The sequence below is a fragment of the Erythranthe guttata genome, chromosome 8 (genome assembly GCF_056151865.1).
Source record: "Erythranthe guttata isolate IM_541 chromosome 8, IM_541, whole genome shotgun sequence".
Taxonomy (NCBI): Eukaryota; Viridiplantae; Streptophyta; class Magnoliopsida; order Lamiales; family Phrymaceae; genus Erythranthe; species Erythranthe guttata.
The window spans coordinates 17,053,306-17,078,562 of record NC_142540.1 but is presented as its reverse complement, the minus strand read 5'-3'; the positions used below and the strand labels follow the sequence as shown (position 1 = coordinate 17,078,562).

The window sequence follows — 25,257 nt, the reverse complement described above, 5'->3', positions numbered from 1 at the left end:
AAATTACAAATACCCCCCTGAGGTATGGTTAAATTACAAAAACACCCCTCTTGTTTGGATAATTACAACCACCCCCCTCAACTCCTCAAATTTAGTGGAATTTTCGAGATTATATGTAATACTATCACTTTTGTACCCGTTTTATCCAATTCAAACTCTACATTATGAAGCAAGATGATCATAATATGTGATTTTTAGCTTGTATATATCAGTTTGTGGTGCATCGGAAACTGTATTTTTTACGCAAAACGAGTACAAACTAGAGCACATTTCACGGAATCTAGATGACTATGTTGAATTTGGCACCATAAAGGTGAAGGTCTAAGAAAAAATCATAGTTGAGAGGGGTAGATGTAATTATCCAAACAAGAGGGGGTTTTTTGTAATTTACCCTATATATATATATATATATATATATATATATATATATATATATATATATATATATATATATATATATATAGCATAATTTATTGATAAAATTATTTATTATGGACAACCACAATTTACTGATTAAAGTCATTCAGTAGTAATCAGTAAACTTCAAATCCTCTCGTCTAATTTCTGCAACTTTTGCTTCCCGATGCTCCGATTCTTCTTAAGCGAAGCGGTGTCGCTGTCCAGATAATGGAGGAGCGACACCATAGCCACGGAGGTCGCAAGCATCGGAATCGGACCAAAAAACCAAAGCAGCAGCGGCGTCGCGAAGTACAGCGCCCTCAGGCCGACGGACCAGAAATCGCCGCCGCGAATCACCACCAATTCAACATACTCCGCGGACAAATCGCCGCCGGCGGTGCTGACTAGATAATTGGCGTGGATGAAGCACCTCGAGGACTGGACGAAGCAGGAAAATGCCAGGAGGAAGCAGACGAGGAGGGAAACGTACTTGATCGACATCGTCGAGGGTCGGGTGTCGCCGTAGATCAACTTGCTCTGGAAAACGCTGGAATTGTTGGCGATCCACGCGCCTATCAGCGCACTTAGGGTTATAGAAACCGACGCTAAATTAGTTGCCGCCGTTACGTTCGCCGATAGCACATCCAGCGCCGTTTTCACGTCCCTGTTTTCCGACTGCCAATAATTCAACAACACCAAATATTTAAGGTGAGTTTGTTACATACCATTAGCATTCGATGAATTACAGATTAATCTGAAAAATAAAATCAATTTTATATGAATTAATGTTAAATAGGTGAAAAGTAAATCAAACTACTCGATATTGAATTGAACATATGTTTTGTTCGATAATATACGAAGCTCGGTTTTGTTCGAGCTTGAGATTAATTAGAAATACATGATAAAAAAATGTGTATAAAAAATCAAGCTACTAGGAGCTAAATTGGTGTTCGTCTCGATAAAACAATCATGTGTTTGGCTCAAATTAATCTCTGGTTATTGAATCGAGCTCTAACATAACTCTTAAAGTTCGATAAAAAAAATTCAAATAAGCTTGAACAGTCATTTGTTCGGCTCGATTCAATCCGAAATTCGTTTATAATCATTAGATTAAGGCAAAATCTGACCTGCATAAGTTTCTGAACCCAAATTTTCTTGTCGTTGTTCTCGAAGCCAATGACGGTGGTGTGAGGAAGCTTAAGACATCGGTAGAGGAGGATTAGATGATATGAGAACATAATTAGCAGACCAGACGGGACTAAAACAAGGTCTAGGTTCTCCTTTTCGAACATCGTGTATCTGTGTAATGATCATACAAAATCAAGAATTCGATTCCTTTTAAATCTTTAATTTGTCCACGCATTAAATCTTGCTTAGAAGTTATTAAGTGGGATTATTGATTTATTTAAGCTTTAAGCTGAGTTGACTTTGCTTGAGTGTGCTGCAAAAACAAGCAATTTTTCTGGACTTTGAATTTTTTTGTAGCACTTGTGGAGTGGCTTCTGGCTTAAGTTAGGATTGAGAAGAGTACGATTCCGTCCATCCATTCTTAATGGCTTCTCTGTAATCTATACGACTTTAAACGAAAACTTAATTACCACTAATCGAAGTCGTTTCAAATTTATAGTTTACGATGATCGTTGTTTGTCTTATTACTATATCCTGTGCATGTAGATTCAGTTCTTGATATTTTACTTGCAGATTCAACTCCATCTATTAAATCTTCCTAAATAAAAATCGAAACTAAATGCTTCAAATATTCTAGGATAAAAGGTAGAAATTACACCTGAGTCGATACAGCAGTTTCAATTGCTACAACTCTACCTAGAACAATCTGATGAAACAACATTTAAAAAAGGACATAAACTAGGTTGTCCCGTGTACTTACAAAACAACCTCTGCTAGTTTAATACAATGCTATTGACATTTAAACCTCACATTACATCCTTTTGAATTGGCTCGTTTTAGCGCACCTTTCATACCATTTTGATCATTTTCAGTCGATGGAGATCCTGGCTCGGACGGAAACATATTATTCGTGGATGGGCATTTCAAGATTCCTTTCAAGGGCATTTTACCCGAACAAGATTCGATCTTTTCGGAATCATCCGACGTGTCTTTGTCATCCGAAAAATCTTCACCAGAGGAATCTTGCTCGACCTTCGAACTAGACGAATACTCTTCCGTGTCGTCACTTTCTTGATTTTTGGAATCACCGAATGGGCTCATTCGGACAAGGAAGTCATCTCCGAGCATATCCTCCATTTCTCCTATGTGGACATGTACGCTGTCTCCTTCTTCCTCCACTTGTACTGTCTGATTTTTCTTCTTACCTTTCGGAAGCTTGAAGAACCACCCTTCGGCCAAGATATGCAAGGAATTCAAATTCTTTAGAAACGAGCTTTTTTTCTTCTCACTTGCCTTGGATAATCCCATTGCAATCACACTCGTAATAAAGAGCTGACAAATGGCACACTTTATCTGCTCGTGCCTCTCGAAAGACGAAGCCTCTGTCATGCCGATCATTCTCTTGATACCAAGAACCCTACGCGCCAGCTCAGCAAGCTCCCATGTCTTGCATTTCGGTTCTTTGAGAATCTTTGCTGCTAAATAGCCAATGTCCACTTTGGTTTTGGACAAGCCCAATTCTTGAAATGGGAACAATTTTTTCTTCTCGGGTATGCCGAACCCGACAAAGCGGATTCTCTTGTCTGAAAGGAATTTGTGGATCGTAGGAGGAAGTGGGTCCCCTGCAACAAACCTGAGGATCACACAGCCAACACCGAAGCTTAATAAGATGAGAAGAATTGACGGATCACGAGGGTGGCGCATTACGTCGAGGCCCACAATCGGTGGGTGGTCCCACACCCTACCTTCCGGAAAGAGGAAATCAATTTTGCATAAATACTCGAAATCTTTCGTCTTGAATGTGATCCCTTCGAGTTTTACTTCGAAGCGGTTGGTTTTTAGGTACACGTTACCTGCCATTTTCTTATTGTCCAAGAATTTAGAAAGAGAGATATGAAAGAATGTTTTCTTTACAATATCTCACAAAGTTTGGTTGCTAAAGGGTAAATTGGAATGGGGTTGTGATTTTCTGCACTGAGCCAAGAAGGAAGAAAAGGGTGTAGAAATGAATGGCTGTACTAGATTGTAGCCTATTAAAAAGGAATACAGGTTTTCAGACCATTAATTTTGTTCTGGATATGAAACATCCACAAATATAGGGGTTTTTTAATGGTGGAGAAAACAAAACATGCAATGGTGTACACAGAATTCATCTTTATACAATGTTTGCTGTAAAGATTGAATCTTGGATATGAAAATTGGCCGAAATTAAAGATAGATCATATCTGTATATAATGCAATTAAAATCAGTTGAGAGAGAAAATATAATTGAATTGAAATAATTAGCATTTCATTAAAACATTAATTGGTGTACACAGAATTCATCTTTATACAATGTTTATTGTAAAAATTGAATCTTGAATCTTAAAAATTGATCATATCTGAATAAAATGCAGTTAAATTTAATTAAGAGATAGAAAACACAATTGAATTGAAATTAATTAGCATTTCATTAAAAAAACATTCATACCAAATTACAATATAATTGAACAGAGTAGTAAAAGCCAATAGAAAACCCTAAATCTACGCCCTTTCACCCCTAATCCTCCTTGCCAGCTGTATATCCTTCGGCATGATTGTCACTCTCTTCGCATGAATAGCGCAGAGATTGGTGTCTTCAAAGAGTCCAACCAGATAAGCCTCCGCCGCCTCCTGAAGCGCCGCCACGGCGGAGCTCTGAAACCTCAGATCTGTTTTGAAATCCTGAGCGATCTCACGTACGAGCCTCTGGAATGGCAGCTTACGGATGAGGAGTTCGGTTGACTTCTGGTACTTTCTGATCTCACGGAGGGCAACTGTTCCTGGGCGGAAACGGTGGGGCTTCTTCACGCCGCCGGTGGCAGGGGCGGATTTCCTGGCGGCTTTGGTTGCGAGCTGCTTACGTGGCGCCTTGCCGCCGGTGGACTTGCGCGCTGTTTGCTTGGTACGTGCCATTTTTTTTGAATTATGCTGATTTCTCTGATTCTAGGGTTTTTGAAATTGCAGAGTGGGAAGAGGGAATTTGATTTTGAGTGAGTGTGTGAATTGAGAGGAATTGGGGGGAATTTATTTATACATGGGGGTGTGAAAATTGGGCGGGATGAAGATTGGCGCTAGCCGTAGATTAGGGTTTCTTATCAACGGCTGTGGTTTGTTTAAAAAAGTTTTGTTAGGATTGATGACGTGGCGAAGAGCGGAGAATAAAGAGTAATCGGGGGCGTTGCTTGGTCAGTGTATCTACGGTGGAAATGGTTGCGTTCACGGATTGTTGACATGGCGCGGCTAAGTTGTGTTTGTTGCGAGAGAGGTTTTGCGGCGTTAGATTATTTCTAATCAACGGCTTGGATTCATTCTGAGTTCTAAAGATGGATGTTACGGGGATTGGGCTTTTGAAAGTGGGGCCCTGATAAAGAGTTGTAGGACGACCAATTACTGTACAAGAAGTTCTCAGCCCAATTTAATTAAATAATTTCGGCCCAAAATTGTATATTATTGGAATTAGCAATTTACAATTTTTTTTTGTTTTCGTATTGGATTTGACACACGAGATTAAGTTAGACAGAAAAAACTAACAAAAATCACCCCATAAACAACAAGGGAGTTATGTGCTGCTATTACGAGCACAAGGGGTCATCTGCAAAAAGCTTGTAATCACAGGGGTTAAGTGCTATTTACCCCCAAATAAATCAAATTGTTGACCTTATATTCTTGAACATATACTAAACTTGAGTATTATTTATATTTCAAAGATGCTATAATTATCTTTAAATGATGATTAGTATTGGGATAATAAATTATTTTAATTATGTTCCATCTCAAATAATTGACAAGAGGAATATATATAAATGGTGGTGGATTGTACCCTTTATACGTTTCTTGCTATGCTTATTCTCTTCTTTTTTCCTTTTATTCTCCACGGAAGAAGGCCTTTAAACTGGTGGTTCTTGGCTTGGTGGAACACTTCTTACACTTTTGTTGTCTTATTTTAGTTTTGTAGCTAATAATATTTTGACACGTGGAGTTAGTGATACTAATTTGCAGTCAAATACATAATTATATCAATTGATGATTGAGATTAATAGTTCTTATAGAAATTAGGCTAGCTTTATTTTTTATTTTCAAGAATAAAAAATGCCCAAAAAGAGAAAATAGAAAAGAATATGTGAAAGATAGCATTGAAGTTTATTTTCTAAAGATAATTCCAAAAATAAATATTGTTTTATTTTAAAAAATTAACTTACAGTGTCATTATTATTATGTATTTTATTATTTTATATCATAGATGAATAAAAAAATTACGATTTCTGATATCCGTCGATTGTGATCCAAAAATTTTGAGTTTGGAACAAGTTTTTTCAGTTCAATTTCGAAACATAATTGGAACTAGTTTTTCACTTCCGATCCGAAAGTGCTAATTTCGATCGATTTTTTGATTTTTCCAACTTTTTTTTTTCTTTTTCAAAATAGAATCCAAAACAATTAATATAGACCCCATCCGATCAATTCAATTTCAAATGATGACCAAGAAAAGAAAAAGAATAAAATATGCTTTTTTGCATCTTAATAACAACACATAAACAACCAACCACCAGCACCACCACCGCCACCACCTTCTTTTGTTAAAAGGGTAAAAGTGTTAAATACCAAAAATCCCTAAATCGCCGCAGCTTCATCCACACCGTTTGCCGCGTGTGGCACTGTATTTGCTTTTTTATCTCACAATCAATATATGCGCGCACTGAATAATCAGAAGAAGAAAAAAAATGGAGTAATTCGCAGAACAAATTCCACTCTCTACCTTTTGTTTACCCTCTTCAATCATCACCGTTCAACCCCTCACTCCATCCCATTTTCAACTGGTATACTCTCTCTCTCTCTCTCTCTCTCTCTCTCTCTCTCTCTCTCTCTCTAGCTCACTTGTGCCAGTACTGCCGCTTTACTTTTGGTGTTTTTTTTTCTTTTCATTTTCGTGTGTAATTTCATGAAATTTGTCACTGTTTCTTCTCTGACCCTTGCGTTTGTGTATTTACTCTGCATATTTTTTTGCGAAATTGGGTGAAATTGTTCTGATTTGCTTGCAATTTTGTTGTGTGTGTGTGTGTGTGTGTGTGTGTGTGTGTGTGTGTGTGTGTGTGTGTGTGTCTGTTTAGTTGAACGATTTAAAAATATATATATATATTGTAGTTGTTTGATTATTAATCTCACGTTTTTTATGTCAATTTTGTGGCATGTATTTGATTTTTAGAGTCTTCAATTTCAGTTACTTATTTGAATTGTATGTGTGATTATCCTTAAATTATTCCCAATCTTTGATGTTAATACTGTTTGCTCTGTGTTTTTGTGCAGAAATTTCTTGACAATTTGAGGATAGAAGTTTTTCTGCTATTATATATTTGGATGGGGAAGGGTTCGAAGAGCGGTGCATGCAAATCGGCATCACACAACCTCTTCAAGGATAGAGCAAAGAATCGTGTGGATGATCTGCAAGGCATGTTCGGCGATCTTCAATCAGCCAGAAAAGAGAGCCGCTCAATTGATGTGGCTTTGCTCGAAGAGCAAGTTCACCAGATGCTTCGAGAATGGAAGGCCGAACTAAACGAGCCCTCGCCAGCTTCTTCCTTGCACCAGCAGGTAATCATATCTCATCACATTAAATTGCATATATGCTTACTCGCGTTATATTTTATGCCTATATGAAGCTGCATGATTATTATATTTACAGTGTCTCCATTCTTTCGACATTTATGGATCGATTTGAATGGGTGTTTTTTGTTGGTGGAGTATCTTGTGCAAAATAGAATAAGGTATTGAATTCTTGAAAAAAAAAAAAACGGGACATCTGATTTTTTATGCGATCGATAATCATTTGACAGGGAGGGAGCTTGGGGTCGTTTTCGTCTGAGATTTGTAGGCTGCTGAAGTTTTACGAGGAGGAAGATGATGCAACTAGTTTATTAGCTCCACCAAAGCCAGAGCCCGGTGTTCCGAAGGTTGTGAATGGATTTACTTCTCGAGAGGTCAGTTTTTTGCTTCTATATATACATCTTTTCGACATCGAGAGCTTAACATATACCAATTTTAGCTGCTTTTACAACTGATAGAGGACACGACTTTGTTTGTTTTAATGTAATTCTGAGTTCCGACTGCAAGAAATTCAGATTTGTTTTGCTTCTTATTTGGGCCTTACTCGAGAATTGTGCAATTTTCTCGTTGGCAGGGTTTCAACATGTCTAACAATAATTCTCACGAACAAGGCTTTCCATTACTCGACCAGTGCAAAAACACCGCCATGGGACCCACCACCACTATAGAAACTAACAACATGTGTTTGGAGAAACAGTGCCAAACCAACTTCCCTTCATTCGATTTCAATCAAGAAATCGGGCCCCACTATTTCTCGGGGTTCGATGAAACGACGACTCAGTTTCCAATCTATCAGCAGAGTATTCCCCCTCCACCTTCTGCTTTTTTAGGTGCCAAATGTGCCCTTTGGGATTGTCCGAGACCAGCACTAGGGCTAGAATGGTCACAAAATCCAGACGACTATTGCAGTAGCTATCATGCTGGCATAGCACCTGGTGAAGGCTACCCTGGTAGGCCCCCCGTAATAAGGCCAGGTGGCATTGGGTTGAAAGATAACATGCTTTTTTCGGCTCTTGGTGCAAAGTCACGAGGCAAAGATGTTGGCATTCCGGAATGTGAGGGCGCTGCTACTTCAAAATCCCCTTGGAATGCCCCTGGTAAGTTTGCTCTTCCTTTGTATTTTGTAGGGGTGGGAATTGGAGACGGGGTCTCTGAATTCTGCCAATTCTGATGCGGAAATTTCTAATTTTTGGAATAATATTTTTTCATTGCGAATTTCGATTTTTCTGATTTTTTTTGGAAACGAACTGGAATACACATTACAACCGATTTATTATCTGATTTAATTTCTGAAAATTCCGATTATGAAACAATATTTGTCATTCCGATATACGATTGTTTTGGATCGGAATTGGAATACATATTAGATTTCGATTTCTGATCTGATTTTAATTTCCGAACACTAACGAGGCAATTGTTTCTTAAAAAAACAGAGCTCTTCGATCTCATGGTATTGGACGGTGAAACAATAAGGGAGTGGCTCTTCTTCGACAAGCCAAGAAGAGCCTTCGAAAGCGGGACCCGCAAGCAACGCTCCCTCCCCGACTACAACGGCCGAGGCTGGCACGAGTCAAGGAAGCAAGTGATGAACGAATTCGGAGGTCTCAAAAGATCCTACTACATGGACCCACAGCCAATGGAAAACTTCGAGTGGCATCTTTACGAATACGAAATCAATAGATACGATATGTGCGCTCTGTATAGGCTCGAAGTGAAGCGCGTCGATGGGAGGAAAACTCCCAAGGGTAAAATGGGTAATGACTCGGTTGTTGATCTGCAGAAGCAAATGGGCAGGCTTAATGCAGAGTTCCCTAATGATGGTAATCAGCGAATCGTTAAGGCGAGGAGCAAGGCTAATACCGGTGAAGGGTTTGATTACCCGAGGGGAGGTGCACCGTATGATTATCTTGTTGACAATAACAACGGCTACTATTTGACTTGATTGGTGTTTGCAAACTTCGGTAAGAATCTTTCGATAATATATATACAGTCATAACATACTGGATCATGTTTTATCTGCTAAGATGGTTCGGTGTATGAACTTTTCTTGTTCAGGTGAATATTTACAAAATAAGCCACGTGTAGCTTACTCATTGGGTATATAAAGAATGAACATCCTGGCTTCTCTAATTCTGCACTATTTTGATTAAGAGTTTTAACTTTTAATTCTGTTCAAAAAATAAATAAATTAATAATTGATTTGATATCTTTCGCTTTTTTCTTTATTGTGAATTACTTTGATAAATAGACGTTGACCACAAATCTACTAAATAAATGGAAACTCTCTTGCCTATTTTAACTGCTGGCTGCAAAGGTGTCTAAGTTTGAGCGATAAAAAAGTTTGATCAATTCTTAATTAGTTTTTGGGGCAAATTACGGTCAACCCCAAGAGATAATATTAAATTACAAAAAAAACTTTTTTGTTTGGGTAATTATAATCATCCTTTCAATTATGTATTTGTCTTACGAAAACAACCCTCCTTCAGATAATATTAAATTACGAAAAAAAAAAATTTGTTTGGGTAATTATAATCATCCATTCAATTATGTATTTGTCTTACGAAAACAACCCTCCTTCAATAGATGAATTTGTCACCAACGTGTAATAACACTGTCTTACAATGCTGAGGTGATGATTGTAATAACCCAAACATAAAGGGTTTATTTGCAATTTGATCTTACCTCAGGGGCGGCTGTAACATATGAGAAAATGAAACCTAAGTGATCCTACATTTCAGTTCAAATTTTCATTAAATCCCCAAAAAATCTGAACCATCAAGATTCAGAAATTCTCCAACCTAAGTGATCCTACATTTCAGTTCAAATTTTCATTAAATCCCCAAAAATCTGAACCATCAAGATTCATAAATTCTCCATAAAACCAACACTCCCACTTCTTCAAGAACAAAAATAAAAACTCAACAGTTTGATTTTGATTTTGATTTTGATTTCTTAGCAAGTAAAAATGGGTGAAAAAACCATGAAAATTGCAATGTACCCTTGGTTCGCCATGGGGCATCTCACAACATTCCTTCACGTATCGAACAAATTCGCCGAAAAAGGCCACAAAATCTTCTTCATACTCCCCACAAAAGTACAATCCAAGCTAAACCAATTCAACCACCATCCAACCCTAATCGAATTCATACCGATAACCGTTCCTCAAGTCGAAGGCCTTCCCAATGGAACCGAAACCACGTCCGATGTGCCCTTTACGATGTACTCACTTCTCCGCCACGCGATGGACCTCACAAAATCCACTGTCGAGAACCTCCTTAAAGAAATCAAACCCCATTTCGTGTTCTTCGATTTCACTCCATGGCTACCTTCTTTGGCTCGAAGCTTAGGCATTAAGTCGATTCACTACTTCATCATAACCACCGCTTCCGCGGCTTTTCTCTTTCGAGATGAGCCTACGGTGGATGATTATATCGAACCCCCATCAGATTTCCCTCCGTCGAAAATCAAGCTTTACAAACACGAGGCGCGTGTGATTTATCGAATCAACAATCAGAAAGAATTCGGCTCGGAAATGAAGTACGTGGAGCGTATGATCATGTCGGCTAATGAGTGTGACGCTATGGGATTCAAATCATGCAGAGAAATGGAGGGCCCGTATCTTGAATTCCTCGAGAGGAAATTCAAGAAACGGGTTATTCTGGCGGGCCCGGTTTTGCCCGACCCGCCAACTTGTACCCTAGACAAGAAATGGGCTAACTGGTTGGATCAATTCAAGCCTAAATCGGTGATCTATTGTGCATTCGGAAGCGAAGCTAGGCTACAAAGGGAACAATTTCAAGAATTGTTGTTGGGTTTTGAGCAAACCGGACTCCCGTTTTTCGCCGCCCTGAAACCGCCGATCGGGGCGGCGACGGTGGAGGAGGCTTTGCCGGAGGGTTTTAGAGAGAGAACGATGGAGAGAGGGGTGGTTGAGGGAGGTTGGGTGCAACAACAGGTGATTCTATCGCACCCTTCGGTGGGGTGCTTCGTGACGCACTGCGGGTGGGGTTCTTTATCGGAAGCTTTGGTGAACGAGTGCAGGTTAGTGCTAATGCCACACGTTGGCGACCAACTTGTGAATGCAAGATTGATGGGCGGGGATTTACGAGTTGGAGTTGAGGTTGAGAAAGGTGACGACGACGGTTTGTTTACGAGAGATGGTGTGGTGACAGCTGTGAGATCGGTGATGGACGATGACTGCGAGATCGGGAGAGAAATTGAAGCGAATCGAGTCAAGTGGAGGAGTTTCTTGTTGACTAAAGGGCTCGAGAGTTCTTACATTGATGGTTTCGTTCACAATCTGCAGTGCATGTTGGAGTGTTGAAATATAATTATCAGTAGCTGTTTTTTTTCATATGCGGAGATTGTGTTAGTCTACTTTTCAATTTATTTGTGTCGTCGTGTTTGATTGAAGTATTGGTCTGACTCTAATGCCATGTTGATCGAAAGCTGATGAGTTACATTTTTGTTGCCTTTTAGTATATTTCATATTCACACACAAGAACACACACCCATGTTGGTGTGTGTAGATGAACGGTAAGAATCTATCAAATGTGAACTTCATTGAGTGTAGCATAGAATCGATAGTCAGAAATACGTATTGCTCCAAGTTGCAACAGTAGTAGATTTTATCACACCATTCGGTGGGATGTTTTGTGACACACTGCGGGTCGGGTTCTTTGTCGGAGGCGTTGGTGAACGAGTGCAGGCTGGTGCTAATGCCACACGTGGGTGACCAACTTGTGAATACAAGATTGATGGGCGGGTATTTACGAGTTGGTGTTGAAGTTGAGAAAGGTGACGAAAACGGTTTTGTTTACGAGAGACGGTGTGGTGAAACCGACAAGATTGGTTACGACTGATGACAGCTGCAAGATCGGGAGCGAAATTGAGGCAAATCCGGTCAAGCGGAGGAGTTTCTTGTTAACTAAAGGGCTCGTCGAAGACCCTCGTAATTCTCAAATCCCGATTATTTTATGTCGAAAAAAAAAATCGTGTATAACAACATTAACGACCCCTTCAACAGAAAAGATTATTGCATTCGACAACTTGTATTGAGTCCAACCGTTATAAACTTTCGAATCGATTTACAATAGCAACAAACCCTAGTAAAAAAACTATACACACTAATCCTAAGAAGCACCAACTAAACCAAGATGATTTGCACTTTGGCCAAGAAGATTAGCAACAATCGTATCAACATCCTCCAAACCGACACCGATACACAACGAATTAGCGGCTGCAGCAACCTTCACAGCAGAGTTATTATCAGCTACACCTGCACCACACACCTTCACAACTGGACCCTCTCTGCACTTCCCCATACACTTGCACCCTGTAACTGCACCTTCAATCCCCACAGCACTCTGAAACTTCTCCAGCAATGCAGCGCCACCCGATTTCTTGCATTTCCCACCCAAACACACCTCTATCTTCTTCGAACTCGCCACTGAAACCGAGCTACTTTCTCTCTCATCGACCGAAACCCGGTTTGCTTCTGCGACAATGGCTTCTAAAGGAGTAACTAACGGAGTAGCTAACGGAGTAACGGTTTGTGCAATCGGAGTTGGAGTTGGAGTTGGAGTTGGTTCCTCGATGACTTGTTGTGGGCTGTCTTGTTTTGATTGTGCACTTTTGAGGGTTTTCATGTTTAAGACTTCTCCGCATTCACTGTCGCTGCTCGACGATTCCGATGAGGAGGACGAAGACGACATTTCGCAGTCAACGAAATTGTTTTTGATTTGGGAAGCTTTTAGCCTCGCTTTTTCTACTTTTGCTTTTCTCTTTAGTTCTTTTTTATTTGCCTTAATTTTCTGAAGCTCCACCAATAAAAGCTCTGCTGCTTCCTGCAACAGGGCATAACAGAAACAGGGTTAATATCAAAATTCTACTAACATGGTATAAAGATTAGATCTTTATGAATTTTCAATTGACAATTTAGTACCCATTACTCAAGCTTTTATCTTTAGATGGAATCTCAAATTAAATATTTGTGAGATTGAGAATTGATAATTGAAATCTCGATCAAATCGAATTAGCCAGAGAACTAAAATCAAGATAATTAAATAAAGATTAGGAAAAAAATGCAGTTTTCGACCCTCAAATTTGCAATAATTATACATTTGGTCCTCATGTTTCAAAAATTCAATAATTTTAGTCCTTTCTGTTATTTATGTTAAAAAGCTAACGGAATCAAATGTGTTCCCGCCACTGCCTTAACCGATGGACTAACGTTAAATTTATGAAATTGACCGAAAGTGTTACATTATTGAAACACTAGGGACCAAAAGTGTTTGTTTGTAAACATAGGGACCAAAAGTGAAATCGGTGCAAACTTCAGGGGTTAAAACTGTAATTTTCACAATAAAGGAAAAAAAAATGGTAAGTGGTGTTCATACCGAGAGAGTTTTGCCTTTGACCTGATCAATCAACCCATCTGAATCCAATCCGAATCCAATCTGAGAAAAGTTTGATAAATCCCGAGAAAGCCCTTTCAGCAATTTCAACTGCTTTTTCTTCATCTTCTTCGCTGACTTCTCTTTCTCTTGCTTCACACTCATTCTAGACGAAGAAGAAGAAGAAGAAGTGGGGCCCACATTATTACAGCTGTTGTAATAATACTGCAAATGCCCCTGATCGCAAAACCCAGACGACAGGATTTCACCTCGCCGCATAGCAACAAACGCCGATGAAGTTTTCGAGGATGGCGGAGGAGCAGCGGCGGCGGAGTAGCCGGAAGAGGAAAGGCCAATTGGTTGCCTGAGAAACACGGCGGCGCCGTCCATGATTTTCTCTCTCCTCTCTCTTAATTATTGAATAATGAGAATTCAAAACAGAGTATTTAATCCGAGGATGCTGAAAATTTGTGATCTTCAGACCCTCAGAAGAAAACCTGTTTATATATATATATAAAAAGAAAAAGAAAAAGAAAAAGAAAAAGGTGGCGACGAATTTGAAGGGGAGAAGAATTCTTTTGATAGAGAGATTAAACCAAACGAACTTATCTGCGTGGGTGTTTGTTTCTCTCTCTTCTCTCTCTCTCTTAATTGAAGAAACGCGGTCCAGTAAATATTCCTTGCGTGGTGGGAAGGGGAAGAACTCTTTTTGTCGACGTGGTGGATTCTGATTGGCTCTTGGTGATGTGTGTTTGGCGCCTGTCAGCTCGCGGCGGTTTGAGTTTGCCACGCTCTTTTCCCTTCTCCACATGCGATTAACGGCTGCCACCACGTTTCTGTTAGTGCCACGTAGGATGTCATGTGGCGAAAGGATGGCACGTCATCAACGAGTTAGTTAGTTTTTTTTTTTTTTTTAATAAATATATTATTTTATTGTGTGGCCATCCTTTCGGTTGCACCTAACAGAAAAAAAAAAAACAAATTTTAATAAATGTCTACGGATAACAAATCGGAAGAATTCTTCTCCAAAATAAATAAATAAAATAACAAATTGGAAGAAAATTAATATAGTTTAAAGTCCACTTATTTAAAAAATATTTTTGTACAAATATGATTTTTGAAGATCTAGTTGCATTTGATCATATTTTACCTATGCCTCCGCCACCGCCACCTCTAAATTTATTTTGACTTTTTTTTTTCTTTTTACAAAATAAAATAATATTATACAGTTGTAATTTGTAGGTTGAGTCATGTTATTGAAATAATAACTATATTATATATTTTATAACTGACTTGACTGATCAGGCTTTGTTCGAGTTGCGTCAAAATAGACTCAAACACGATTCATAAATAAATCGAATTTTGTAAAATGGTTCAAATTCGGGTCAATTCACTAAAAATAAGTTGGGCTCAAATATAATTGTGCCGAACTATCGGGCTCGATTAGGCCCGGCTCAAGTGCGGGTCCTATTATGGATTGCATAAATTATTAACTGACATATATGCATGCAGTTCAAAATTAACTAATTTTTTCTCCAATCTAAAATATGATAATTTGCCAATTTCTCCTAATTTTGAAAAAGAAATCCATGCTAAAATTCCCAGTTAGAAACTTCCAAGACAGTACATTGTGTGACCAACATTTAACACATGCCAAAAATTGCCAGCATTGGGTCAATCTTCATCAGTCCAATCTGCTACACAATATAGCCAGCCAGCAGACACTAAAATAAAATAAAAATCATTTTCCAAACCGAAAAAAAACAAATTACCAGAAGAAAAACCATGTCTGCATGCAGCAATAAACAACCTTAAACTATAACCTCAATCGTCGCATCAAATTACACACAAGCATTACAAAAAGAGAGTAACCGAACTTCAAATAATCAGTTAAAGCAAATACAAAAATTCCTATCTTCACAGGCTGATCATAAAACCGTCCACTCGATCTTTCTTTTTCTTCAACTTCCTTTTTTGTTAATTAAAAAACCAACTATAAAAGAATCGAAAATCGGGTTTCTGCTATACATAACACCTTCCCCAAATTCTTCCAAACCGAAACATTTGAATTTTTGTCATTTTTTTGTTTTTCTGCTAGTGTTAGCCAGAGCAGCACCCTTTGTTCTTGACAGCAGATACATCGTCTTTATTTCCAATGTGAATCGTTTGTCCCTTAGGCAAAGCCGAAGGGTCGTCGCCTATATCGAGAGCCTTTTTACTCACCACATGATAGATTTGTGTCAAAACTTCTGTGAATGAATTCTCTACATTCAGAGCTTCTAAGGCAGAAGTTTCCATGAAAAACGTGTTTTCCTTCTCAGCGAATGCTTTGGCTTTCTCTGTGGGGACCGCCCTAAGGTGACGTAGATCTGCTTTATTACCTACGAGCATGATGACTATGTTTGCATCTGTGTGGCCTCTAAGCTCCTTCAACCATCTCTCGACGTTTTCGAAGGTCACGTTACGTGTCACGTCGTAAACAAGTAATGCACCCACTGCTCCTCTGTAGTATGCGCTTGTAATTGCTCGGTACCTTTGTTTAAAGAAAAACGATAATTGCATTTTGTTAAGTGATGATATAAACGGGATGAAACTGCAGTAGTAGATGGTTATATATGGCTAAAATTTATGATGCCAGAAAATACTATATATTTACTACAAGTTTCCATACCCTTCGTTGCATCAATAACTCCGATGTGAACAACTGTTAATAAGCTGTTAGAGATTCGTAAACATTTCCTAACAAAATACGCTTCTGGTTTAAGTTAACAATGGCACCGTCAACACTCATGAATGTTGACGAGCTTATGCAAATAAATTAACCTTGATTTTTCTTTTTCGTGTCGACAAACACACAGTTACTGATTTTGTTTTTAGCAGACAAACACACGGTTTAACACGATTCGACATGTAACCAGTGACATTTGATCAAATCGTCAATTGGTCGTGTTGATTTCAATCAGTACGTCTATACATAAGCATATATATATAAACATATGAGCTAATTATCCCGAAAATATACTTTCTATGTCCCACATAATTCAAATTTGAAGAAATTATCGTCATTTTCGACGTAAAAAAAACACGCATTTGGGCAGAATTCTCATGAGATAGACATTTTCACCATCACATATGAAATGATCCAGCTAAATATTCGAAATTCCGACCGATCAAACCAATTCATTACGGCACAAGCAAAAATCACAGAAATACAAAAAAAAATCAGGCATACAGAAATGAAAAATCAAACGAATCACAGTACGCATCATAAGATCTTCGTATTCAGAAATTCACGGAGAAATTAACAATTGATTACCTTTCCTGGCCGGCGGTATCCCAAATCTGGGCCTTGACAACCTTATCGTCGACCTGAATCGAACGCGTCGCGAACTCAACGCCGATCGTGGATTTGGACTGCTGGCTGAACTCGTTCTTCGTGAACCTAGACAGAAGATTCGATTTTCCGACGCCGGAATCGCCAATCAGAACCACCTTGAAGAGGTAATCGTAATCCTCGTCCGCTCTGTACGCTCCCATTTGTTTGTTTCTGCTGCGCGATCTTCTTCTTCTTCTTCCCTGCTTCGTTGATCTCTCTCTCTCTCTCTCTCTCTCTCTCTCTCTCTCTCTCTCTTCTCTTATTCTCGATTACTGAAATTAGGTTTATCTCGATCGTCGTTTTCGTTCATCATGGGGAATGGGAATTCTCTCTCTATTCAATTTTGTGTTTTTTCTTTTGATTTGATTGAAGAATGAAGAATGAGTCCTTTGGTTTGTTCGATTCTTTTTTCCCTCCACATTTATAGGAGACTGTTGAAACTCATGCTCCATACCCGTTTAAGGATCCGGATCCGGATCCGGGTCCGGTATCTATTTGTTCCCACTTATGGGCTTGTTGACCCAATCAAATTTTACAGCAAGCCCAAGTAAATTAAAAATTCTTTAATTAAAGCCACCTAATTTAATTAGACTTTTAAGGGTAAATTACAACCAGCCCAGATGTATGGTCAAATTACGAAAACCCCCTCTTGTTTGGATAATTACAATCACCCCTCAACTCCTCAAATTTAGTGGAATCTTCGAGATTATATGTAATATGATCACTTTTGTACCCGTTTTAGCCCATTTAAACTATACATTTTGAAGCAAGATGATCATAATATGTGTTTTCTGGCTTGTATATATCAGATTGTGGTGCATCAAAAACTGCATTTATACACAAAATGAGTACAAACTATAGCACATTCCACGAAATGTAGATGGTTATGTTGAATTTGACACCATAAAGATGGAGGTATAAGAAAAAAATATAGTTAAAGGGGTAGATGTAATTATCTAAACAAGATGGTTTTTTTTTGTAAATTGACCATACGTCAGGGCTGTTTGTAATTTACCCTACTTTTTAATGTTGAATTTAATCAATTATGAACGTCAAATTAGAGAGCAGTTGGCTGCTAATTATAACGTGCCAACCATCTGATTTTGATCTCTTCAACAAATATTATTCTGTAATTGTTTATTGCTTTAAATATAAATAAATAAAATGAAAAAGGTTGACATTTTTGACATTTTGACTTCGTCACATTCAAACCTTTTTCTCACCTTAATTTATTTTTTATTTATAAAGCTGACAGGCATGCACGTAATTTCATACTTCGTGCTCAAAATTAAAAATAAATAAATTAATTAATACTGATTATTCTGTTTTAAGTTAATCAGGAAATTCAGTGTTATTGGGCTATAAAATTGATGGTCCATATACAAAAGCCCGGACTATAGGCCCAATCAATTTGCAGGAATCTAACGTCCACGATTAATCGAAGTAATTGAACAGTCAAGATCAAGAGGATTGACTTTGGGCCGGGCTTTAATTAGCTTTCCAAGAATCGGGCCACCAAGAATTAATCAAGTTTGGGCCCAATTCTTAAATTCATATTTGGGCCCACAAATTTAATAATACCCAATCCACATTTGCCATAAATTGGATTCTATTCACAGCTTTAAATATATTTTGGAATTGCATTAACCAACTCTTTGTCACACACACATTATTTGAAAATAAAACAAAGTTTGATTCCTCCAAAAAAAGCCATTTGATTTTGCTCTCTCTCTCTCTCTCTCTCTCTCTCTCTCTCTCTCTCTCTCTCTCTCTCTCTCTCTCTCTCTCTCTCTCTCTCTCAAAACGATGTCGTCTTTTCGCCATTTTCTGTTTTTCAATCTTCATTTTATGATACTAGTTTCCACTATGGACGCAGAACTCGAAAACAAAATCAAAAGGCCGTTCAATAATTCGATTTCGGTGATATTCGTTTTCGGTGATTCGACAGTTGATTCAGGCAATAACAACTACGTGGACACTCCTTTCAGAAGCAATTTTCCTCCCTACGGTACCGACTTTGTAAACCGCATTCCCACCGGAAGGTATAGCGACGGGCGCCTCGTCACTGATTTTATAGGCAAGTACATTATTTTTTATCCTTGCATTTTCATATAATTTTATTGTATAGTATTTAACTTAAAAAAAATGAAATAGCTTCGTATGTTGGGATTAAAGAGTACGTACGCCCGTATTTGGACCCGAAGCTTACGGTTGACGAACTAACGACGGGAGTCTGTTTTGCTTCCGGCGGATCCGGTTTCGACCCGTTCACATCTCAACTACTCGTAATTATTATTATTATTATTATTATTATTATTATTATTATTATTATTATTATTATTATTATTATTATTATTATTATTATTATTATTATTATTATTATTATTATTATTATTATTATTATTATTATTATTATTATTATTATTATTATTATTATTATTATTATTATTATTATTATTATTATTATTATTATTATTATTATTATTATTATTATTATTATTATTATTATTATTATTATTATTATTATTATTATTATTATTATTATTATTATTATTATTATTATTATTATTATTATTATTATTATTATTATTATTATTATTATTATTATTATTATTATTATTATTATTATTATTATTATTATTATTATTATTATTATTATTATTATTATTATTATTATTATTATTATTATTATTATTATTATTATTATTATTATTATTATTATTATTATTATTATTATTATTATTAATATTATTATTATTAATATTATTATTAATATTATTAATATTATTAATATTATTATTATTATCATTATTATTATTATTATTATTATTATTATTATTATTATTATTATTATTATTATATTTATATTTATTTTTATTATTTTATTTTAACTCATTTCATTTAAAATTAACTGTCATATTAAGAAACAAGGCTATAATAATTATACATTTAATTTGCATGCGCATTTAATAAATTTGTGCAATTTTCTTTTATTTAATTTTTTTAGGGAGTGATTTCAATACTGAAGCAACTGGAATATTTCAAAGACTACAAAGTACAAACGAAAACTGGAGAGCGCCATTGGTAAGGAAAGAACGAAAACTCTGATAAGCAAGGCCGCGTTTATCGTAAGCGCCGGGACGAACGACTTCGTCGTTAACTATTTCGGCACACCTTTTCGACGCAGAAACTACGATATTGCCACTTACCAGCAATTCTTATTGCAAAATGTACAACAATTTATACAAGTATGACAAATGCACTATATTTCTAGTAAAATTCTTCTATTTTTTTCGATTTATATGATATAATTATTTTTTCGATTATTATGACATAATATTTAATTCAAAATTATAAATTCTAATATTCGACGAATTTATCCACGGTGCTACAATGCAGGGGTTAAGGGAGGAGGGAGCACGGCTGATAACTGTGGCGGGGCTGCCGCCAATTGGCTGCATGTCGATTGTCATCACTGTTACCTCCGGCGAGGCAAATGGTCAATGCCGCTGCGTTGACTCTCTATCAACCGTTGCTTTGGATTACAATCAGAAGCTTCAGAACAAATTAACGGCTATGGATAATTCTAGCTCCTCTGCTATTTATTATGCCGATATATATCAACCGTTGAACGATATGATTCAAACCCCCTCCCAATTTGGTTAGTAGTACTTTTAGCTTTTAATTTATTAATAATTAGTAATTATTATTGCTATAAATCCAATTTTAAAACATAGTATTATTAAAAGTTTGTGAGTTGAGTCTTAAGTTATTAGCAAATTACAACCACTTGTCATGTCAAATTACGAAAACTTCCTAATGTTTGGGTAATTATAAGGGTAAATTATTTCCAACCCCTAAGGTAAAATCAAATTACGAAAAAACCCTTCATGTTTAGGTAATTACAACTATCCATCAACTATGAATCTTCTTTCACGTCCACATTTGCGGTGTCAAATTTAGTGGAATCTTCTAATTTATGTAGAATACTCTCCAATTTGTACCCGTTATCAGATTGTGGTACATTAGAAACTGCATTTTGTTCAAAACGAGTACAAACTAGTTTATGCAGGTTTTGAGAATGTGAATTGCGGCTGCTGTGGGAGTGGACTAGTGGAGACAACATTTATGTGTGATTCAAGATCAAGTGTGTGTAAAAATCCCTCCAAGTATGTGTTTTTTGATTCAGTGCACCCAACTGAAGCAGCCTACAGTGGAATATGCCAAATGGGATTTGACCGGATCTTTTTGCTTGTATATATTCCCTTTCAGAATCAGTAAATACGAGTATTAAATTATTAAAAATTCAATTGCGTCTTATTAGCGTATATTATTATTATTATTATTATTTATTATAGTTACCTTATACATTAGGTTACCTTGTATATTAGATTACCTTGTGTAGTAGGTTAGGGTTTTCCTACATGTAACTATATATATTCTCAATATACGTAAGAGATATCATTCTCTCTTCTCTCCAATTATTCTCCTTCTATCATGGTATCAAGCCAAAAACCCTAAGGCCGCCGTTTCTCCCCTTCTTCAATTTTTTTCTCGTTCTTCTTCAATTTTTTCCTTCTTCTCGTTCTCTCATCTGTTCTATATCCACCATGGCCGACGAAACACCAACACCGACCATGATTTCCAACCCTTTTCATCTTGCTCATGCCATATCCAACATCAAAGCTCTTATTCCTGTTACCCTGGATATTAAAAATCCGAACTATCAAAAGTGGAGTCATTTCTTCATCATCACCGCAGGCCGTTTCTGCCTCACCGATCTGCTTCTCGGAAACGCAAAGCCCACCAACATCTCCGCCGACGAATGGCAACGCGCGGATTACCTCCTCCAATCTTGGATCTATGGCACCATCACCGAGGACCTCTCAAGCATGGTCCTCTCCAAAACCGCAAAGGCTCCTGATCTGTGGAAGGCCCTCGCTTCTCTCTTTACAGACAACGAAGACTATCGGGCCATCCAACTCGAAGAACAGTTCAAGTCCCTCAAGAAAGGATCTCTTTCGATCCATGACTATTGTCAACTTCTCAAAACCACTGCCGACAACTTGGCAGACGTCGGCAACCCCGTGTCAGACAAGCAACTCGTCCTCCAAACCCTCCACGGTCTACCAAAACATTACGGGACCATTGTCAACCTAATCTCCTTCCAAACTCCATTACCTTCTTTTCTCCAAACACGTTCACTACTCCAGATGGAAGAACAGCGCATCGCTGAACCGGAGCAGACCCCTACTGTTCTCTACGCATCTCGCCCCAACAGTTCCAACAGTTGGCCGAACAGTGGCAACAGTTGGCCGAACAGTTCCAACAGTTGGCCCAACACTCCCAGCAATTCTCGAGGTGGTGGTTCTTGGCGCAATCAGCGAGGTGGTGGTCGCACGAATCGTCGTGGCGGTCGTGGTCAGTCACGACATCCGATGCAACACTACGGTTACAATCAATTTCACCACCAATCGCAACCTTGGCGGGCCCCTTATACGCCTCAGACACCTCCATCGATTCTTGGACCCCCCCCAAGCTCTCCTGGTCCTTATCATGCTCCTACAGCTCATGCTTATTTCGTTGGACAGCAAGATCCCCAACAGCACGTGAACTGTTCCAACAGTTCGTCGAACAGTGGTCCCCTACAGCCAACAGATCTTGCCACTCATCTCAACACGTTGACCCTTCAATCATCGAGCGAACCTCAGTGGTTTATGGACACGGGCGCCTCATCTCACATGGCACCTCACTCAGGTAATTTCCATTTTATTTTTAATCCTAGTAATAATTTTCCCAAGCATGTCATCGTTGGTAATGGATCCACTGTTCCTATCCATAAAATTGGCCACACCATCCTACCCTCTACCCCATTTCGTCTAACCAATGTCTATGTTACTCCTCACATCATTAAGAACCTTGTGTCTGTCCGAAAATTCACTAGAGATAACTCTTGTTCAGTTGAATTTGACCCTTATGGCTTTTCTGTGAAGGACCTTCGGACCAGAGCAGTCATCCTCAGGTGCAATAGCTCCGGTGATTTATACCCTATTGGCGCCCCTTCTCCCAGCCCATCCGCAACCGCCCTCCTTGCTCACACCACGTCTGTCTCCTCTACTACATGGCATCGTCGTCTCGGTCACCCGGGAAACCCTGTCATGTCTCGTCTTTTTTCTTCCAATTTAATTTCTAGTACCAAAGACCCACGGGAGTCTCTTTGTAATGCTTGTCAATTAGGCAAACATTCTCGTTTACCTTTCTTTACTAGTCATTCTATTACCGTTGCACCTTTTGAAATTATTCATGCTGATCTATGGACCTCTCCTATTTCTAGTATTTCTGGTTTCAAATATTACCTCGTGCTAATAGATGATTTCACCCACTATACATGGACTTTCCCCATACACTATAAATCCGATGTTTTCTCACTGTTCCAACAGTTTCACAAACTTATACAAACACAATTTCAGCACCCCATTAAAGCTTTACAATGCGATAATGGACGTGAATTCAAAAATACAGATTTTCAAACATATTTTGCCAAACACGGTATCTTACACCGTTTCTCATGTCCCCACTCTTCCCCTCAAAACGGACATGCCGAACGCATGATCCGCACCATCACAAACATGATCCGCTCACTTCTCTTTCAAGCTTCCCTTCCCCCCACCTATTGGGTCGAAGCCCTTCATATGGCTACACATCTCATCAACATCCTTCCTACCAAATCCACACAAAATCGCACACCACATGAATCCCTATACAAATCAAAACCCACATACTCTCACCTTCGTGTCTTCGGTTGTCTCTGTTATCCCAATTTAACCGCCACCACCCCTCACAAACTCGCCCCTCGCTCTACTCCTTGTGTCTACCTTGGTCACCCCTCATCGCACAAAGGCTATCGTTGCCTCGATCGGTCAACCGGTCGAATCATTATCTCCCGCCATGTGATCTTTGATGAAAGCCGTTTTCCATTCGCTGAATCCACCGACTCACCCCACAACTCCCCCACCTCTAATATGACCGAACCCCTGCACCCACTTCTCTTCCTTCCTCAGCCTACACAAGTCCAACCACATGTCTCACAAAACTGTCCCAATAGTTCGTCCAACAACAATACACAACCACCTACGGTTACAACCAACTGTCCCAACAGTTCGTCCGACAGTCCTCCCTCAACTACACCCATGCCCCTCCACCCGACTGCATCTCCACAACCAGCAGAACCACAGCCTCCCACTCCCACTTCCTCACCCCCACCCAACCATCCTATGTTGACACGCAGCAAGGCCGGTATTCACAAGCCCAAAATCCCCTTTTCTCTTACCGTGTCTACCGCATCCCAAACTCCCACTACATATCGCCATGCCCTCCTTGATCCAAACTGGCGTATGGCCATGCTTGAGGAATATACTGCTTTGATTAAAAATAACACATGGGATATTGTGCCCCGCCCCCCTTCTACTAATGTTATCAGTGGCAAGTGGTTATATAAGCAGAAATTGAAGGCTGATGGTTCATTGGAACGGTATAAAGCACGATGGGTTGTTCGCGGTTTTGATCAACGCCCTGGCATAGATTTCGATGAAACATTCAGTCCGGTGGTCAAACCAGCAACTGTTCGAACAGTTCTCAGTCTTGCTCTCTCGCGATCATGGCCTATCCACCAACTTGACGTGAAAAATGCCTTCTTACATGGCAATCTCTCTGAAACTGTCTACTGCGAGCAACCTCCCGGATTCGTCGATCCATCTCGCCCCACTCACGTGTGCCGTCTCAACAAAGCACTCTACGGCCTCAAGCAGGCACCACGTGCTTGGTACAAGCGTTTTGCATCTCACATTACTAGCATGGGGTTCAGAGAATGCAAGTCCGACACTTCACTCTTTGTGTACTGCCGCAACAGTTCCCGCGACTGTCGCAACAGTTCACGCGACTGTCGCAACAGTTCATGCGCCTACCTTCTGCTGTATGTCGATGACATTGTACTCACGGCCTCCACACCTGAATTGCTACGTTCTATCACCGCTGCCCTTACTCAAGAGTTCGCAATGAAGGATCTTGGCGATCTTCACTACTTTCTCGGCATCTCAGTCACTCGCTCGTCGAATGGGTTGTTTCTCTCTCAACGCAAGTACGCTGACGAGATACTAGAGCGTGCACACATGGCCTCCTGCAACCCTTGTCTTACGCCAGCTGACACAAAGAGCAAGTTATCCTCAACCACTGGACCCCCCGTTGCTGACCCCACTCTTTATCGCAGCCTTGCCGGTGCACTGCAATACCTCACGTTTACTCGTCCTGACATCTGCTATGCTGTGCAACAAATATGCC

General features: G+C 38.8%; 8 protein-coding genes across 10 annotated transcripts; 3 read left to right on the top strand and 5 right to left on the bottom strand.

Moving 5' to 3' along the window:
* Positions 1-464: 464 nt before the first annotated feature.
* On the bottom strand, positions 465-1,762 carry LOC105951451 (spastin, putative (Protein of unknown function, DUF599)). Its single transcript, XM_012974883.2, has 2 exons — positions 1,527-1,762; positions 465-1,074 (listed from the first exon to the last, which is right to left on the bottom strand). The coding sequence occupies exons 1-2, from the start codon at positions 1,689-1,691 to the stop codon at positions 544-546; spliced, it is 696 nt and encodes a 231-aa protein (XP_012830337.2). The 5' UTR covers positions 1,692-1,762; the 3' UTR covers positions 465-543.
* A 381-nt stretch (positions 1,763-2,143) lies between these two features.
* Positions 2,144-3,898, bottom strand: LOC148768660 (uncharacterized). Its single transcript, XM_088822083.1, has one exon. It carries the CDS (start codon positions 3,385-3,387, stop codon positions 2,317-2,319), a length of 1,071 nt encoding a protein of 356 aa, XP_088678209.1. The 5' UTR covers positions 3,388-3,898; the 3' UTR covers positions 2,144-2,316.
* A 55-nt stretch (positions 3,899-3,953) lies between these two features.
* Positions 3,954-4,461, bottom strand: LOC105951450 (histone H3.2). The gene has a single exon (XM_012974882.2). It carries the CDS (start codon positions 4,459-4,461, stop codon positions 4,051-4,053), a length of 411 nt encoding a protein of 136 aa, XP_012830336.1. The 3' UTR covers positions 3,954-4,050.
* A 1,141-nt stretch (positions 4,462-5,602) lies between these two features.
* Positions 5,603-9,355, top strand: LOC105951445 (transcription factor VOZ1). 3 transcript variants are annotated; one of them, XM_012974877.2, is made up of 6 exons: positions 5,603-6,365; positions 6,853-7,137; positions 7,380-7,523; positions 7,724-8,246; positions 8,583-9,110; positions 9,205-9,355. In XM_012974877.2, the coding sequence occupies exons 2-5, from the start codon at positions 6,904-6,906 to the stop codon at positions 9,089-9,091; spliced, it is 1,410 nt and encodes a 469-aa protein (XP_012830331.1). In that variant the 5' UTR covers positions 5,603-6,365; positions 6,853-6,903; the 3' UTR covers positions 9,092-9,110; positions 9,205-9,355. The 3 variants fall into 3 exon arrangements, with proteins under 3 accessions (XP_012830331.1, XP_012830329.1, XP_012830330.1); XM_012974875.2 differs by having other exon boundaries at positions 6,019-6,365; positions 8,583-9,355; XM_012974876.2 differs by lacking the exon at positions 5,603-6,365 and adding an exon at positions 6,411-6,431 and having other exon boundaries at positions 8,583-9,355.
* A 708-nt stretch (positions 9,356-10,063) lies between these two features.
* On the top strand, positions 10,064-11,627 carry LOC105951442 (cyanidin 3-O-galactoside 2''-O-xylosyltransferase FGGT1). Its single transcript, XM_012974873.2, has one exon. The coding sequence runs from the start codon at positions 10,115-10,117 to the stop codon at positions 11,471-11,473; it is 1,359 nt and encodes a 452-aa protein (XP_012830327.2). The 5' UTR covers positions 10,064-10,114; the 3' UTR covers positions 11,474-11,627.
* Positions 11,628-12,173: 546 nt separating this feature from the next.
* DGAT3 (diacylglycerol acyltransferase) lies at positions 12,174-14,233 on the bottom strand. The gene is made up of 2 exons (XM_012974874.2): positions 13,548-14,233; positions 12,174-12,995 (listed from the first exon to the last, which is right to left on the bottom strand). Exons 1-2 carry the CDS (start codon positions 13,932-13,934, stop codon positions 12,282-12,284), a joined length of 1,101 nt encoding a protein of 366 aa, XP_012830328.2. The 5' UTR covers positions 13,935-14,233; the 3' UTR covers positions 12,174-12,281.
* A 1,105-nt stretch (positions 14,234-15,338) lies between these two features.
* Positions 15,339-17,316, bottom strand: LOC105951441 (ras-related protein RABA1f). The gene is made up of 2 exons (XM_012974872.2): positions 16,861-17,316; positions 15,339-16,077 (listed from the first exon to the last, which is right to left on the bottom strand). Exons 1-2 carry the CDS (start codon positions 17,079-17,081, stop codon positions 15,645-15,647), a joined length of 654 nt encoding a protein of 217 aa, XP_012830326.1. The 5' UTR covers positions 17,082-17,316; the 3' UTR covers positions 15,339-15,644.
* A 1,404-nt stretch (positions 17,317-18,720) lies between these two features.
* LOC105951561 (GDSL esterase/lipase At5g45960) lies at positions 18,721-21,201 on the top strand. The gene is given in 6 exon segments (XM_088821313.1): positions 18,721-18,997; positions 19,075-19,205; positions 19,928-19,975; positions 19,977-20,168; positions 20,320-20,581; positions 20,993-21,201. Coding segments are annotated over 6 exon segments (1,113 nt in total). The 5' UTR covers positions 18,721-18,726.
* The last annotated feature ends 4,056 nt before the right edge of the window (positions 21,202-25,257 follow it).

What these genes read in the sequence shown, in the direction of transcription:
- LOC105951451 (XM_012974883.2), bottom strand. Translation starts at nt 1,691, where the DNA reads ATGTTCGAAAAGGAGAACCTAGACCTTGTTTTAGTCCCGTCTGGTCTG. An exon ending in GGGTTCAGAAACTTATGCAG is followed by an intron (nt 1,075 to 1,526) that starts GTCAGATTTTGC and finishes AATTATTGGCAG; the next exon opens with TCGGAAAACAGGGACGTGAA.
- LOC148768660 (XM_088822083.1), bottom strand. Translation starts at nt 3,387, where the DNA reads ATGGCAGGTAACGTGTACCTAAAAACCAACCGCTTCGAAGTAAAACTC.
- LOC105951450 (XM_012974882.2), bottom strand. Translation starts at nt 4,461, where the DNA reads ATGGCACGTACCAAGCAAACAGCGCGCAAGTCCACCGGCGGCAAGGCG.
- LOC105951445 (XM_012974877.2), top strand. Translation starts at nt 6,904, where the DNA reads ATGGGGAAGGGTTCGAAGAGCGGTGCATGCAAATCGGCATCACACAAC. An exon ending in CTTCTTCCTTGCACCAGCAG is followed by an intron (nt 7,138 to 7,379) that starts GTAATCATATCT and finishes ATCATTTGACAG; the next exon opens with GGAGGGAGCTTGGGGTCGTT. An exon ending in ATGGATTTACTTCTCGAGAG is followed by an intron (nt 7,524 to 7,723) that starts GTCAGTTTTTTG and finishes TCTCGTTGGCAG; the next exon opens with GGTTTCAACATGTCTAACAA.
- LOC105951442 (XM_012974873.2), top strand. Translation starts at nt 10,115, where the DNA reads ATGGGTGAAAAAACCATGAAAATTGCAATGTACCCTTGGTTCGCCATG.
- DGAT3 (XM_012974874.2), bottom strand. Translation starts at nt 13,934, where the DNA reads ATGGACGGCGCCGCCGTGTTTCTCAGGCAACCAATTGGCCTTTCCTCT. An exon ending in TCAAAGGCAAAACTCTCTCG is followed by an intron (nt 12,996 to 13,547) that starts GTATGAACACCA and finishes GCCCTGTTGCAG; the next exon opens with GAAGCAGCAGAGCTTTTATT.
- LOC105951441 (XM_012974872.2), bottom strand. Translation starts at nt 17,081, where the DNA reads ATGGGAGCGTACAGAGCGGACGAGGATTACGATTACCTCTTCAAGGTG. An exon ending in GATACCGCCGGCCAGGAAAG is followed by an intron (nt 16,078 to 16,860) that starts GTAATCAATTGT and finishes CTTTAAACAAAG; the next exon opens with GTACCGAGCAATTACAAGCG.